The 17,221-nt window shown below is 46.1% G+C and overlaps 1 protein-coding gene across 2 annotated transcripts in view; it reads left to right on the forward strand.

Moving 5' to 3' along the window:
* XRRA1 (X-ray radiation resistance associated 1) overlaps positions 1 to 17,221 on the forward strand; it is a 63,769-nt gene that overhangs the window by 43,101 nt on the left and 3,447 nt on the right. For both annotated transcript variants that reach the window (XM_045894439.3, XM_064576920.1), the window contains 5 exons: positions 2,196 to 2,236; positions 5,490 to 5,615; positions 13,057 to 13,150; positions 13,984 to 14,099; positions 15,710 to 16,057. In XM_045894439.3, coding sequence (XP_045750395.1) covers positions 2,196 to 2,236; positions 5,490 to 5,615; positions 13,057 to 13,150; positions 13,984 to 14,099; positions 15,710 to 16,057 — 725 coding nt within the window. The remainder of the gene's footprint in view (positions 1 to 2,195; positions 2,237 to 5,489; positions 5,616 to 13,056; positions 13,151 to 13,983; positions 14,100 to 15,709; positions 16,058 to 17,221) is intronic.

Here is a 17,221-nt window from a genome sequence, read left to right on the forward strand (position 1 = left end):
CTCGTGTTCTTAATGATGAATTTTGATGAATAAAAGTTCAGTTCAATTTTTTATGGTTAGTGCTTTTTATTTCCTGTTCAGGTATTTTGGGTCTGCTTCAAGCCAAGAAGATATTTTCCTATATTTTCTTCTGGAAGCTTATTTTAGTTTTTATATTTTGATCTATGATCTACCTAGAAGTTTTGTGTATGATGTAGAGTCAAAGTTTACTTTTTTATATGGGTATCTAATTGACTCAATACCACTTGTTGAAAAGACTATATCCGTTTCCCCACTGAGTTGTAAGTGAGGTATTATGGTAAGGTGGGTTCTGTATGTGTCTAAATTATTGTAGCTTTAGGGGTGCTTGAGTGGTTCAGTAGGTTGAGCATCCAATTCTTGATTTCGGCTCAGGTCATGATCTCAGGGTCGTGAGATCGAGCCCCCCATGGGGCTCTGTGCTGGGCATGAGCCTGCTTGGGATTCTCTCTCTCCCTCTCCCTCTGCCCCTCCCCCCACCCTGATCGTGTGTGTGCACTCTCTCTCTAAAAAAAAAAAGAAAGAAATTACTGTAGCTTTGTAACACATTTTGAGAACTGATAGTGAAGTTCCTTAGCTTCATTGTTGTTCTTAAAAATTGCTATAGCTATTATAAAGCCTTTGCATTTGTATATAAATTTTAGAATCAGCTTGTCAATTTCCACACAAAATCCTGCGGGGATTTTGATTAGAACTGCATTGATCAGGGGCACATGTGTGGCTCAGTTAAGTGTCCGACTCTTGATTTTGGCTTAGGTTATGATCTCAGGGTTGTGAGATTGGGCTCTGTGCTGGGTGTGGAGCCTGCTTAAGATTCTCTCTCTCCCTTGTCCTCTGCCCCTCTTCCCCTCCCCCGCTCACTCACTCTCTCTAAAAAAATAAAAATAAAAGACAAAAGAATTGTATTGATCCTATAGACTAATTTGGAGAGAATTGACATATTTACAATATTGAGTTTTCTAAATCATTAAAATAATATATCCCACCATGTTTTAGGTCTTTTAAAATTGTTCTCATCAGTGCTTTGTAGTCTTCAGTGGTGAGGTCTTGCATTAGATTTGTTCTTAAGCATTTGGTCTTTTTCAATGCTATTGTCAATGGTGATGCTTTTTTGTATTACATTTCCACTTGTTTGTTGCTAGTACATAGAAATTTTGAACTTGTACCCAATAACCTTTCTAACCTGAGATTATAGGGAGATGATATATGTTCAGGTAGAGTATACATGGCTCATCTTTCTAGATGTAGGGCCTGTCTCCCCACAGGATCACTCTTTAGCAGCCACACTTGCAACCATGGCCCATCCTCTTGCTAATTCCTACTTTGTTCCTTGTACAAACCCATCCTCCAGTCCTTTCCAGACGGATGTCATAGGAGAAGTTTTTTGGGCCATGTGATGCTCCACCCCTCTTATTGTTTACTTCATTTTCATGTAACTTTTATCAGTATAATATCATTAACATGTGGAAGTATAATATCACTAATATAACCTATTAGCCAGGGCAATGTTGAGTAGTGCCTGCACTACTTGGATCCAGTCCAAGAAGATGCTTTGATTTATGGCTGAACTCAGATGTTTATTGGCTCATCTCATTCCGATGATGCCAAGAATGAAGTCACTCCACAACCTCTTCCTTACTATACTGTGCTGCTGGTTATTCTTACTATCTCTCCTGAATTCACTGTCTTAATATATTCTATTTCTACTCGCATAACAAAGAGTATTTTCAAATCCTTTGACAAAAAATCTTTTATATACATTTCTCTCTTCTAAGACAGTTGGTTTGCCTTCTCTGATCAGTACTGTCTGCCCACCCAGTAGTACTGAGGCTAAAAGAGCTTGCATGTTGCAAAGTCAGAAGGAAAGTCAATGTGGCTGAAATGTAGTGAGTGAAGGACAGGGTGGCATGAGATAAGATTGGAGAAGTTAGGTGGGAGCCAGATCAGGCAGGACCTCAGAGGCCTGGCCAAGGAGTTTTGATTTTATTCTAAGTGCCACTTACCACCTGACAGGTATCACAGCCAACTCCTCCCAGTTAGAGTTAGAGATGAGGACCAGTGAGAACCCCGCTAGGGGTCACCCTCCTGTACACAGTGGATGGGAGACCCAGACTCCAGCCTCTCTGGGGGCAGTCAGTGCACTCATCAAACTTTATTCTGTTTCTCTTTTGTTTCAGAGGTTGTGTTCTCATCTTACCCTGGATTTTCAACCTCAGAGGTAGGAACTGCCTATTTTATATTTGTGTCCTTAAGTTAGAACATTCATTTTAAAAAACAAAAGTAAGCTAATGAAGCTATGAGGGGCATTTATATATATCACACTGAAGAAGCCCGTTCATTGAACAGATATTTACCGAATACCTACCATGTGCCTGGCACTGTGCTGGCCTATGAACATACAGTGGTGGACTAGACAGTCAGGTCCCTGACCTCACACAGCCCACAAGCTCACTTTTGCTGTTCTCAGATGTGTGCAGTCAGAATGGTTGCTGCCTTAAGTGATCAGGCTGGCATTGAAGTGAGGCAGCCACCAAGATGGAACCTTGGGGCTCCCTAGTAAGGGCCCCCAAAAGCTACACTCATCCTTGCCAAATATACCACCATCTAGGGTCTGATCCTTGGTGTCACAGGTTTAGATGCTTGATTTTTGTCTGGACAGAAAATTGGTTTTTCTTTCAGGGTTAGATGCTTACTAACCAAGCTCACGAGGACTGATGCACTATTGATTTCTTCATTTACAATAAGAAGTATAGGTACACATTTAGCCAACCTGCATCCTTGAGAGGCAGCTCAGTACACTCCCTCCCCACGGATAAAGCTGGGTGAGAAATTATATCAATTAACTATTGCCACATGACAAACCCACCCAAGAATTACAGACTTAAAACAATAGCAATTTATTATTTCTCACAATTATTTGGGGGGGTTAGGTGTTCCACTGGTCTTGCCAGGGCTCATTCATGCAGCTGGCTGGTTCGCTAGGGCCTGAGTTCATGGACAGCTGGTATGGCTTGGCATCTATACGGAGTCTTTTTATTATGGACTTCTTTACAGCATGGTGGCCTTAGGGTTCCAAGAGGGCAAGAGTGAATTGCAAGGCTCTGGAACTCAAATGGTGGCCCTTCTGCCACATTCTGTTGGTCAAAGCAAGTATTAAGTATGATAGGGCAGTACAATTCTTATGCTAGCTACCTGTAGATAGCACAGACCCCACAGGTGAAGGGCACATTTCCCAAAAAGACTGCCCTCACTTCAGACGCTAGCTGCAAGTTTGGGGGGCCCCAAGCTGTCAGCACTTATGACAAACTGGCTATAAATATTGGAGTTCACACAACCTTCTCAGGCTCAGTAATTTACTAGAACAACTTATAGAACTCAGGAAAGCACTATCCTTATGATCACAGTTTTACTATAAAGGGTACAAATCAGGACCAGCCGATTGAAAAGATAAATAATGTGAGGTCCAGGAGGGTCCCAAATGCAGAGCTTTTGTGCCCTCTCACTGTGGAATCTGGGTGTGTCACCCTCCCAGCACATCTGATGTATTCACCCATCAGGAAACTCACTCAAGCCTCAGTGTCCGGAGCTTTTTTTTGGAGTTTCATTACATAGGCATGACTGACTGAACCACTGGCCACAGGACTGAACTTAATCTCTAGCCCAGAGGTCAGGCTGGCTCAAAACCCCAACTCTCTAATAGTGGGGTTGTCTTTCAGGTGTGGCCAGCCCTCATCCTGAGTCGTCTCATTAGCATAAACTTAAGTGTGAACCCGGGGCTCATGAATAACAAAGATATTTCTATCACTCAGGAAGTTCCAAGAGTTTTGGAAGCTCAATGCCAAAAACCTGGGACAGAGACCAGACAAATTCTTTATTATACAACAGCCAGTCTAGGTTCGAGGGCATAGAGATACAGATTCCACCTCTGAATGAGAGGAGCACCAAGGCCACACTGCCGAAGGGCATACATACGGCATAGAGGGGCCTGTGGGCCGTTAAACAGTTGGCCACAAAAGTCAAAGATAATTGGTAGGTTGTTCAGTGCTCAGATCCCAACGCTCTGGCATCTGAGCATGTAGACAGTGTGTTAGATGGTGGAGACTTATAGTGGCCTCTTTCTGTAGAAGTCAGGTGTGTATCCCTCATGCCTTCAGGGCAGGACACTCATGCCCCTGGACAGTGCTAGATACCCCTGAGCCTCACTCTCTGGCTCTTTCTTTTCTGTGCGGCAGTCTGACTTGCCCCCTTCAGGTCACACAGCCATGCTCCAGATAGGGAATTGCACGGTGGAGGAGAATGCTTTACCAGACTGCCACTGCTTTCCACTGTGGCCTCTGGCACATTGCATTTGGATCACCTGGAGCGGAGAGTCACAGACATGCGCCAGCACCATCACTGGTTTTCGTTTTACTCTCACTCATGACTCACCTGTCCCACTTGTGTGGGTGTACGAGTTGGACCCTAGGAGGGCACAAAATACTTGGCTCTGAGTAGGCACTCCGCTACTGTTCACTGAATGAACAAGTGAAATTTAAGTGACTTGCTCAAGATTACACAGCAATTAATGGAGCTTAGAACAGAATCTAGTTCATTTGAACCCAGTTATTAGCCCAGCATCTCAGCCTGTAATTTCCTCTAGTCCCATCTAACTCAAGGAATCAGTGAGGCATGATTAACCCAGTACCTTCTGTTTTCTGCTTAATTAAACATGTTGATCCTGAGGCAGACTGGGTTGTGCTGAAAAACCACGACCCTACAAGTGACACGGGTGCACCAGGTCACACTCAGGCCTGAAGGCCTGCTTGAAGTCATCCAGGACTTAGCTATTGATTTATCCTGGAATGAAGAGCCTCCATTGTAGGATCATTGTAGCCCATCAGACCAGGTACTCAAGGCTCAGGTCGCTCGTGCTCTCCATCTCCCCACTAGGAAAAGTCCCCTTTAAAATGCAAGCACCCGCTCAGCTGGAAGAGTGTGCTGGGGCCCTTGATCTCAGGGTTGTGAGTTCAATCCCACGTTGGGTGTGAAGATGACTTAAAAATTTAAAAATCTTTTTTAAAAAAATAAAATAAAATGCAAGCACTGTCCTTTTGCCTGTTGGAGAAATTTTAGCCCAACTGTAGAGAACGGCCATTTCAGGATAAGCTGTAGGGCAGAAAGTGGGAGGTGGGGGCAGAGAACTTCTGATGTCTACATCACTGCTATATTATCATTTGGTATCAGAGCACTTGAAGCCTGAACTTTGGGTGACGGAGAATTAGCATATCATGTGACCTCAGAGAACTTGGAACCAGAACTCTGGGCCCTTGGTAACATCTCCCGTTATGACCCTAGATGGCTCTTTTGGCCAAGCCTTTCTAGAATGGTCACTTCTTTCCATTACCCTTCATAGGAAAGGTCTCTTGGTCCTTGACAGCATTCAGCTTCTTATCATCAGGACACTTTGACAATAGACCTTTTTTCCTTCTAAGGCAACCAAGGTATGTGCACTTCCTCCCATATTCGAGATTCTTCCCGTGAAGTCACTGAAGGCCAGGAACCAGACGCTGGCCCCGCCCTTTCCAGAGCTGAGGTACCTTAGCCTGGCCTACAACAAGGTGACTCTTCTGCTTCTCTTCCTATTTTCTCAGGGGCACAGATGGGAGGGTGGGATGCAATCTGCTCTGGCCTGAAGGCCAGCCCTATAACTCCCCATTACAGATATGTGGGCTCAGGAGTTCTCAGGGTGGGGGAAGTGGAGAGAGTACAGACCAAGGCAGGAGTCCATCCATTCAGTCACAGATATTTATTTAATACCATGTGCCAGACTCTAAGCTGCATACTAGGTACACAGCTGTGCAAAGAAAGATCGGGCCTCTTGCTTTTTGGAGCTTGTCACCCCTAGGGAAGACTGGTACAGGACAAGTGGTCTCAATATAAGCATGCTTAGTGTTAGGAATAAACTCACAGTGCTATGAAGTATATGACAGGGGCAGTCTAACCTAATATTTGGGATCAAGGAAGGTTCTCAAGAGAGTGGTTTGTGAGTGTAGTGAGGTGAAGTGTGAGAGAAGAGTGAAGTGGGAAATGTTCTAGCCTATGGGAACAGCAGATGTAAAGTCCATGGGACAAATTTAATGTGTTTTTCCTTCATGTTTTATGTTAGCATATTTTTCCAATAGCCATGTACTATTTGACTTCTGTAAACGCCACCAACTGAGGTCTACTCAAGTCTGAAATGTAGGCAACTTTTAAGGTACTCTGCTTACATTCCTTCTAAGGCAAGCAGTTGGTACAGCCAAACTCCTCAAGTGTTTTCTTCCTAAGAGTTTTATCATTTTAGCTTTGACACTCAGATCTTTGATCCATTTTGAGTTTATCTTCATATGTGGTGTGAGGCAGGGTCCACCTTCATTCTTTTATATGTGGATATGCAGTTTCCTCAACACCATTGATCAGAAAGACTGCTCTTTCCCCCATTGAATGGTCTTCTCACCCTTGTCAATAATCAGTGGACCATAGATGTATTATGGGTCCCTCTTTGATTCTTGAAATTGGTCACTTGTGTCTTTTATTGAAAAAAGGAACTGCTGGTTTCATTAGATTTCTCTACCTATCTGTATTCCCATTTCATCGATTTCTGCTCCTAACTTGATTTCTGTCCTACTCACGAGTTTAATTTGTTCCTCTCTTTCTAGTGTCCTAAATAGTGTAATTTTAGATCATTGATTTAGACCTTTTTATTCTTTAATATAAGCATATAAAGCTATAACTTTTTCTCTAAGCACTGTTTTAGCTGCATCCTACAAATTATGATTTGTGTGTTTATTTTTATTCTTTTAAACTTTTTAAATTCTTGTGGTTTCTTCTTTTACTCTTGCATTGTTTAGATAAGTGAAATGCTTCATTTCCAAATATATGGAGATCTTCTAGATGTCTTATACTTATTATTTCTACTTTAATTCTGTTGTGATCAAATAACATAACCTGTAAGATTTCATTCTTCTGACATCTATTGAAACTTGTTTTATGTCCCATCCTATATTCTATCTTAGTGAATGTTATGTGTGCACTTAGAAAAAAATGTGTATTCTGCAGTTTTGAGGAATAGTGTTCTATAAATATCAATTAAGTTAAGGTGGTTGGTAGTATAACTCAGATCATTTCTGTACTATTTGTCTCTTTGTTCTACCAGTTATCGAGAGCAGCGTGTTAACATCCCCAGTCATGACTGTGGATCTGTTTATTTCTCCCTTTAGTTCTGTCAGTTTTTGCTGCATGTGTTTTGAAGTTTTACTATCAGGTACATAAACACCTAGAATTTTTATAGCTACCTGATGTGTTATTATTTTGACTTGTCTCCCTGTGCCTTGAACAAAATTTCTTGTCTTGATATCTGTCTTACCTGATTTTTTTTAAAAGATTTTATTTATTCATTTGAGACACAGAGAGAGAGAGAGAGAGAGAGCATGAGCAGAGGGAGAAGGAGAAGCAGGCTCCCTGCTGAGCCAGGAGCCCAATGTGGGGCTTGATCCCAGGACTCTGGGATCGTGACCTGAGCCGAAGGCAGATGCTTAACCATCTGAGCCACCCAGGTGCCCCTGTCTTGTCTGATTTTAATATAGATTCTTATGCTTGCTGTTTGCATAGTCTCTTTCTATCCTTTTACTTTCAACCTCTTTATAGCTTTGTATTTCAAGTCCATCTCTTGGGGACAGCATATAATTGGTTCTTGCTGGGGTGCCAGAACGTTTTTCTCTATGTTCCTGCTCTGTCCTCGGGGTGCAGCCTTCCCCATGCTCCTACACTTCACAAGGGTTTATCTCCACACTCGTGTTCCTCTCTCCAAGCAGGAGACTGCTTTTGCTTGTTACTTAGCGCTCGCTTGTCTGGTGGTAGAGGGCCAAAGGGAGGGTCCAACCCCACTCTTAAGTAGGCCCTGGGTTCCTGTGTCTCAAGGATGGGCCTTCTCAGTGGTCCTACCCCTCCGCAAGCAGTCAGAGACCTCTCAGGTAGTAGGCCTAGGTTGGTTTCCTGCCCCTACCCCAGGAGCAGAAGGTTTTAATTTTTTCCCTTCCCCAGATGCAGGGCCATGGGCCTGACAGGGTTTGCTGACCTTCCTCAGAAACTTAGGGCTTTTGTTCTCTAGGGAGAGGGGTGGCAAGGCTTCCTGCCTTTCTGATAGTGTCAGGGACTCTTCTCCTCCAGGCCTATGCCTCAGGGATGGCTTTCTCCAGTCTTGCTCCCTGGGTCCAGGCTTTTGCGCACAAGTGGCCATGAATTCTCCTTCTCTCTGCAACTCTTGAGAGTTCTCTTCTACTCTAAGAGGCCCACACTTAGCCTTTAGTGGCTCATTAAAATGTTTAGCTCATTTCTTCCTAGTTGCTTATATGGCACTTGCCATCTCTTCCTCCCATGTTCTGCCACATGTGAGCCAGTGTCCATGGCCCATCGCTCCTTGGAGGTGCCCATCTTTCCTTAGATTCCAGTCCAGATGGTTGCCCTGAGACCTTAGCTCTCTTGGAGATGCAAGAAAAGTTATGATGTTATAGTTATTCTTTTTTCTTGTTGTTAGGAGGGGAGCAATACTTTCCTTTTTTTTTTTTAATTTTATTTATTTATATCAGAGAGAGAGAGAGCATGAGCGGGGGAGACAGGCCAAGGGAGAAGGAGAAGCAGGCTCCCCGCTGAGCAGGGAGCCCGATGTGGGGCTCGATACCAGGACCCTGGGATCATGACCTGAGCCAAAGGCAGACGCTTAACCAACTGAGCCACCCAGGCGTCCCTACTCTCCATTTTTCTATATGCTTACTTGAGTTTTTAAATTATATTTTTCTTTATGACAGTTATCACCTAACATATATATCTTTTTCTTTATTGTCAGTTGTCTACTGCCAGAATGTAGGTTTATTTGAGAGTAGGACTTTGTTTTGCTTATAACTATATCCTCATCATCTGGAACAGCACCTGATACATGATAGGTACTCAGTAAGTTTGTTTGATGAATGAATGATGTTTTGATCACATCAAGGAATACTCATGCTACCTGTGTTGAAATTAATATTCAGTTTATTAAAGTTACAAATTTTAAAACCAATTCTGTGTTCAAACAGAACTTAAATGTCTAGAATATCCACTCAGAAATCTAGTAAGTTTTGTGTCAAAAGTAAAATCAATGGGGTGCCTGGGTGGCTCTGTCGATTGAGGGTCCGACTCTTGATTTTGGCTTAGGTCATGCTCTCAGGGTCCTGAGATCAAGCCCATGTCAGGGCCTGCAGCCTGCTTAAGATTCTCTATCTCAGGGTACCTGGGTAGCTCAGTCAGTTAAGCATCCGAATTGTGATTTCAGCTCAGGTCATGATCTCAGAGTCCTGGGATCGAGCCCTGCATTGGGCTCTACACTCAGCAGGAAGTCTGCTTGAGGACTCTCTCTCTCTCCCCCCTCTCTCTGTCCCTCCCCCAGCTTGTGTGCATGCACATGGTCTCTCTCTCTCTCAAATAAATAAATAAATCTTAAAAAAAAAAAGATTTTCTATCTACCTCTCCCTCTGCCCCTCCCCCTGCTCACTCTCTCCCTCTCTCTCCACCCCCCAAAAAAGTAAAATAATCACTTTCATTCAACCTTTAACTAATATTTACTTAGTTCATAAATTTGACAGATTAAGTTGTATTTGCCTTAACCCAATGAAATTGGACAGAAATACTAAGTTGTCATTGGACCCTGAATTTATTATCAGTGGCATTCAACTCACTTTACAGGGATAGGCTAGCATGATGGCCAGATTTTCCTCACTACCTCAGCCAGAATCCTAAGTCCATATCTTCAGCTGGGACTTAATTTCACAGAAAATATGACATCCGTGCCATGGGTATCTTTCAACTTTCTATCAGTTTTAATTGTAACTTTCTTCAACTCTTTAGTTGCCTGATTTGGATGGATGGAATTTTGCATCCTGACAAAATTAAATTTAATTCTCCCTCCCCTATTCTGTTGTGCGTGCTTCTTGACCACCTGATTTGTATATAAGAGACTCTGCACCGCCCCCCCAAAAAAAAGACTCTGCACCCTCTTTAGCCACCATTTTATAGTTATTTATCAACACATATTAGACTTCTTTGTAGGTTCATCCTCCTTCCCTCCTTCCCTAGAGTCTAGATAAAAAGTCAGCAAATGTTTTCTATAAAGGGCCAGATAAATACATTACTCTGTCACTACTACTCAATTGTGTCCTTGTAGCACAGAGGACAATGTGTAAATGGATGAGCACGGCAGTGATCTGATGAAACTGTATTAAACAGATGGGGGGGGTGGATTTGGCCCACAGGCATTATCTGCCGACCTTGGTCTTTGTATGGCCTTCAAGCTAAGACTGATTCTTAGATTTTTAAATGGTTGAAAAATCAAAAGAAGGATAATCCTTCATGACACATTAAAATGATATGAAATTCAAATTTCAGAGTCCATCACTCAAGTTTTATTGGAAAAGAGCCATCACACTTACTTATGAGTTGTCTCTGCAGTTTCTGTGTTACAACGGCCCAGTGGAGTAGTTGCAACACAGCGGGTATGGCCAGTAAAGCCTAAAACGTTTACTGTCTGGTCCTTGACAGAAAAACCGTGCCAAGTCCTGGTCTCGATGACCAAATGTTCCAGCTGCTCAAGGCCCGCGCCTCGTCCCTCACCTCTCACTCTGGACTCTCTCCCTGAGATGCCTTCATATACCCACTGGCCCACAGACGGTGGCTCACAAATTTATAATTCCAACACAGAACCAGTATCCTGCACACTCCAGACCAGTGTATCCACTGCCTACCTGAATCTCTACTGGGAGGTCTCAAAGGTACCTCCAAAGTACATGTATCCAAAGTGAATTAACGATCTTCAAATTTGAAGGTCTTCCATCGCCCCGGATCTTAGAGAAGAGCTCCATCACGCCAAAATCTGGCTGTCGTCCTTAACATTTCTCTCTCCTTTATGTCCCTCCTCACTGCGCATATCTAATCTGTGACCAGATCTGGTCATATGTGGGTCCTCATAGTTCTGAAAATTCACGTATTAGGTCCCCAGGGACCAAGATCTTTCTAGCTTTTGTCTGGCCCTGACTTGCATCTCTAGCCTCATTTTCCCTCTGCTGTTAACCAAAGTGGCCTTCTTTCCACCCCCCAGCTGGCTTTCCTCCTCCTCACTGTGAGGCCCTTCTTGCATGGTTCTCCCATGGGCACTTCCTCTCTGCAGTGGGTGGGGCACGCACCGTGAGCTGCTGCCACACACTTTCAATTCCCAGGGGCCTCCCTCAGTAGAAGTCTGTTTCTTGCTTTCACAAAATCCACTGTGGGTATTCCAGGTGGGCTGGGGGCCTCCCATGTGATCTTGCAGAGACCCAGCTCCCTTCTGGCTGTGGCTCTGTCCTCCCATAGGGCCTGAAGGGGATTTTACTCACTCCTCTGCATCTGGCAGGTCGATGGTGGAGCAGGGGAGGGGGGTGAGCAGCGTAGAGGGTCACTCAGGAGGTTTCAAATGGGCTGTGCCCAGAAATGGTCCCTTCTACCTTGTTGCATATGACCTGAGTCATATGAGCACATCTAGTTGCCTAGGAGGCACAAAGACAGTCTGGCTGTGTGCCCAGAAAGTAGAGAGAACGGTTCTGGTTAATACAGAGGTTTCTTTTCTTTTCTTTTCTTTTCTTTTCTTTTTTTTTTTTAAGATTTTATTTATTTGCGAGAGAGAGAATGAGAGACAGAGAGCATGAGAGGGAGGAGGGTCAGAGGGAGAAGCAGACTCCTGCTGAGCAGGGAGCCTGATGTGGGACTCGATCCCGGGACTCCAGGATCATGACCTGAGCCGAAGGCAGTTGCTTAACCAACTGAGCCACCCAGGCGCCCAATACAGAGGTTTCTATGCTGTGCGCTCTGTCCCTACCTCCTCCTCACCCTTCAAATCTCAGGGACGCCTTCCCTATCTCCCTGCGTGGACCAGGGAGACAGGGAAGGACTTCCCACGCCCTCTCTCATGGCGCTGATTATAGCTGCAGAACTCCCATCCTTTCTGTTACAGCTTCAGTGCCTGTGTCCCCCCAGGCAGCACTCCTTGAGGGCAGGAGTTCTAGCGGTTTTGCTCATTTCCAACCTAGTGCTTGACATATGTTGGCATTCACTAATACTTATTGATTGGATGAACACAAAGATAATGGATAGGTTCATTGCCCAGTGGGCATCTAGTGCTACCCACTGGGGCTCCAGAGGAAGCCAAACTGAAGGGCCCTCCCTCTCGCAGTCCTCGGGCCTTATTGCCTTCCACGGGTCCTGAGTCTAACCCAATAACGTTCAGGGTGCCCAGGCATCTGAACGGCCACTGCCCCACTCGTGGCCCCTCTGATACTGTTCTGTTGCTAATAGACACCCTCCCCGAGGTTGTTCCAGCCACTCTGCTCAGCAAGGTTTGGGTATTATTCGCCCTTCAGAGGCTGGCCTCATGGGGGTAGAGCAGCCTCTGGGCCCCAGACAGCCGGGAGGTCTTCCTTATCATTGGCTCGGCTTATCCCTTAGATGAATGGGTCCCCCCTGACTGCCTGCCCCCTGCCCATCCCCAGCTCAGTGCCCAGAACAGGCCTTAATGAAAGAGACCATCAGGAGTGCTGTTGACAGACTGACAGGGTGTGTAGAGGTTGCATTGAGGAAGGTGAAGTGCCAGACAAATTGTATGCTGAAGTCAAAGTCATTGCCCTGCCAAACTTCTAGACTCTTTGTGCTTGTTCCTATTTTGCCACCAACATCTCCATTCCTTGGTCTTGGCTACATATCCAGCGTGGAGAAAACAATTCTTAACTTTCAAATGTGAAACAGTGATGTGGAATTTCAGACAGGATCCTGATCTGTGGGTGTGAGCAGGTGACATCGCAGGAGCAGACCCTGCCCAACACTGAGTCCAGTACAGGAGCCTCACGTCCCCGGCCCCACCCCTGCCCTAGCAAGCATGTAGCCCCGCGGTGTGGGGCCTGGCAGCACTTGGGCAGAGGCGGGGCGGTGCCGACCTGAAGCTTTTCCCCGTGTTCCTTACAGATCGCAAAGGAAGATGCCATCCTGCCAGTAGCTCTTTTCCCGTCGCTCTGCGAGCTCATCTTTCATAACAACCCTCTGGTGGCCCATACACGAGGTATGGTGCCCACAAACCTGTGCTCCCACCCCGGTGCCCAGGGCCAGTGTGGGCACCCTCAGCCCCACCTCATGGATGCTGAGCCCCTGGGCTCTGCTGTGGGTCATGGGTGGATGTGGTTCATGGTGCATTTGGGGACGGAGAGAACCACAGATGTTGCTGACCACCTGCTGTGCACCAGCTTACCTGACAGCAACCTTGTGAGGCAGGTGTCATTGTCCCCGTGCTCAGTGAAGGATGCTGCGGACCAGGGAGGTTCATGATCTACCCAAGGTCCCACAACAAGAAAGAGGCAGAGCTGGGAATGGAACACAGAATTAGCTAGATCCTGCATGAGATCTTTAAGTGCCACCTGGCTTTGTAGAGCAGGTCTATTGTGACCTCATTTCCTACTTCCCAGCTGGGGAGGGGCCTGCAGGGGAGGCATGGCTGAGCAGGGGAGAGGGATGAGAAACGTAAAGGGCCACGCACGAGGTTTCAAATGGGCTGTGTCCAGAAATGGGTGCTGCATCCTGGTACAGTGGGTGCTGCCTCAGTGCTACACCTTGGAGGCATTTTAGAATCCTGGGTCCTAGAGTGACACCAGCAGAGTTCTCACCCTTGCTTTGCACTATCCTTGTTGCCTTGGGAAAATTTCTTAACCTCTCCGTGCTTCAAATGGGAATAATATAGGTACCTATCTCCTGCGGTTGGTGTGAGAATGATGTATTCATTACATAATAATGATGTATTAATGAAAGTTAATTCATGTCTGGCAGTTTGAACAGTGCGGGACACATAGTAAGCCTCCAGTAAATATCTGCTAATAGTAATCTTCCCCATCATGACTCCAGGGGTCCCTCCACTGCTGAAAAGCTTCCTCCAGGAGCGGCTGGGGATCCACTTGATTCGCAAGAAGATAGTAAAGGCCAAGCATCATATTTTGATGCCTTGGAAGGACTCGAGGAAGGTAAGGCCTGCCAAGCCTGGAGGAAGTGGAGCCTGTTTTACTGCATGTGAACTGACCTGGGGAGAGAGTGCCCTTCCCCACTCATCATGGATTCCTTCTGTTAGGTCTGTAGTACTAGCATTGTCTTCTCCTTTCCATGTCTGTTACATACAGATACACCCAGAAAGGACAAGACAGTCAGAGGATCCCAGCTGCCAGAGTAGGGAGAAGCTGTGAAGGTCATGGAATCCTACCCCCAACTTTGACAGAGAAACTGAGGCCCCGAGAAGGAGCTATGGAGAAGTAGGGGAGAAATCAGTCTGAAGACCCGGGGATAAGCCTGGTTTCATCACTTTCCACAGCTGCCTGAACCTGGGCAAGAGCTTTACTCTCTGAGCTTCAGCTTCTCAACTCCAAGCCTCCCTGAGCTGCTGAGAGGACTGGATGAAGCAACAGATACAAAAATATGTTATAAATCCCCAAATCCATACCTGTGCAAGTTCTAACCACCTGTGGGAGTCATGGATGACTGCCAGGCCTAGAATACACATCTCTTACACATAAGGAAGCATTTCCTTATGTTGAGAGCAATCTGCCCCCCAAAACCAACCCCAGCCGGTGGTCTTAGACTTACCTTCTGGGATGCCATACAGTATCAAAAGGATTGCAGAAATTTCTGTGAAATGCTTCTCCCTCCTGAACTTTAGCCTTCCTATAACTAAAAGCTGGACTGGGCATTCCCAGTCCAGCTTATTCCGTTTATACAGTTGCCTTACAGTATAGTTACTCCCTTTCTACCCCCTCTGCAGCCTGTCGCTGTCCAGCCAAACTCTAGTCTGGAGCCCTTAGAGGACCAGCACAGAATTAAAAGCCAGAAATAGACAGAAATTCAAAAGTTTTCCATCATCATCCCCTTGTTTGTTGCCTCCTCTAAGGATTGGAGTATCTCCTTCCCATCAGCCAGCCTGAGAGGGGCACAATCAGAGTGAGCCAAATGCTAAGTACATAATCCTCTCTCCCATGATGACGGGCTTTCGCTAATTAAGGAAGCTGAGAATTTCAACAGGAAAGAAGTTATTTCCTTGGTTCTGAACCCTGAGAGAGATTTGCCTTATGAAACTTCATTTAAGGTATAGGGACCAGCATCCTGAAAGGGGCTTGGTGCTGCTGCCTTCCATAAGGGACAGGACCATCTCCTCCAGGTCTTCCTAGGAGTCCCTGAAGAAAGTCGAGGGCACCGTGTTAAACCTTGATCAGAAGAAGAAGGCTGTTGAGAGCCAGAGTGATATGATCAGGGATATAGAATGAGGCAGAAATCAGGTAGTCCAGGCTCTGCCACCAAATAATTCTGTAACCTTGGACAAGTCATCTTACCTCTCTGAGCCCTGGTTTCCACTTTTATAAAATAAGGAGAATTACTTCCTGGGTAGTTTGAGGTGTAAATCAAGCAACATCTGTCATGTACAGGGCACATTGTAGATGCCCAGTTAGTGGGATTTGGCTCCCTCCCTCCCGCTATGAGCCCTCATCCAGTACCCTGATCACAGTACCAAGTAGCCTTAGTCCAGTGAGGTCTGGAAGGAGAGATTCTGATTAGGAAGCAAACCAGTCTAGCCTTTCTCCCATGACAGGTGAAAACCCAAGTCCCAAAGGTGCCAAAGCAGCCTCTGATTCTCCATCACCTCCCTATGACCACGGTCCAGTCTCCCTCAAAGGAGATCCCAGAGTCTGAGGCAGAGCCGACTAAAGAGCTCTCCGCTGCCAGAAGCAGTATTCTGGAGTCACAGATACCTATCGAGGGCGTGGAGGGCCTTTCCCTGTCCCACCGGACCTTCGTGCCCCTGCCTCCCATCTGCTCTGATTCCACCGTGTACAGTGAAGAGACCATGTCCCACCGCAGCAACAGACCTGGCCACGTCAGCCCGCAGCACCTGTCAGACGAGGACACCAGGAGCATGGAGTCCATATTCTTGACCCAGGTGCCTGGTCCCCCCTTCCCCTGCCTTGTTCCTAGCTCCCAGAGGCTCCTATACAACCTTGGCATAGCTGGCTTGCGGTAGGCAGCCAGAAGGGAGTCCAAGACAGGTCCGGAAATTAGAAGGAAGCCCCCCCCGGCAGGCCCCACAAGCCCCTCCGGGAGCTCCGCTAGCCAAGGCTCCTGGTAGGGATACCCATGGAGACAAGTCACGGTCCTGGGGCACAGACAGCATCTGGGGTCTGGCTGGGGCACGGTTCTGACCAGTTTTTCGGGAGGGTTTGCTGCTGCCTCTGCCTATCTGTATAAGGTCACATCACTTTTGATGCTGCCTCTGAATCCTGGGAATACAGATGGCCAAGACAAAGGTCTGCCTTCGAGATGTCCTCAGTCTGATGGGAGAGTGCAGGAACAATGCACGCAGTCAGTGCCGAGACTAAGGGAAACCCAGGCGCTGGGAGCCTGGGGGAAAGAAGGATCCTCTGCCCAGACCAGGAGGGCTCCTGAAAGAGGTTCCGATGAACTGAGCTTTGCAGGCTGAGTAGGCAGTGACAAGGTGAAAACATGGGCAGAAGGGCATCCTGCGCAGAGCAAACAGCATGAAGCAGGCTACAGAGGACAGAAATTAAAGTGGCATGTGCAGAAACCACAGATGGTTCAGTGTCTGGGCGGCAGACAGGTGACACATAGGAAAAGGGCAATAGGAGGCTGGAGGAGCTGGTAGGGCCCCGCGAGCATTATTCTTGTACCACTGCCTTTCCTCAGCTCCCCACCTCCCATCTCATGCCTCCAGTCTGCCAGATCTTTCCAAGATGCACATGCATACATTTATGCCTGACTCCATCCATCCCTTATTCCACAGATGACTTATAGTGACATACACATTTATACGGTATAAAACTTGTCTTTATGAACTCTATCAGAACCTTTTGGAACAAAGCAGAGTATAAGTAAATATTTAAAAATGAGCTTGAAAAAAATAAAATGAGCTTGAGAAAGTTGGATGAAAGGAAAATATGGACAGGAAAGGAAATAAGGTCTCTGTCACTCTAACCTGCTCATCTGCCCTGCTGCTCTCGTTACAGAGGTATATTGCCAAAATGCAATTCTGGGCTTCCTAGGAGCCAAAGGAATACAATCAACTGGGAGTCACCGTGATGGGAAAAGC

This window comes from Mirounga angustirostris, unplaced genomic scaffold, assembly GCF_029215605.1.
Source record: "Mirounga angustirostris isolate CCGP_5_RB_7025 unplaced genomic scaffold, mMirAng1.0.hap1 SCAF_13, whole genome shotgun sequence".
NCBI lineage: Eukaryota > Metazoa > Chordata > Mammalia > Carnivora > Phocidae > Mirounga > Mirounga angustirostris.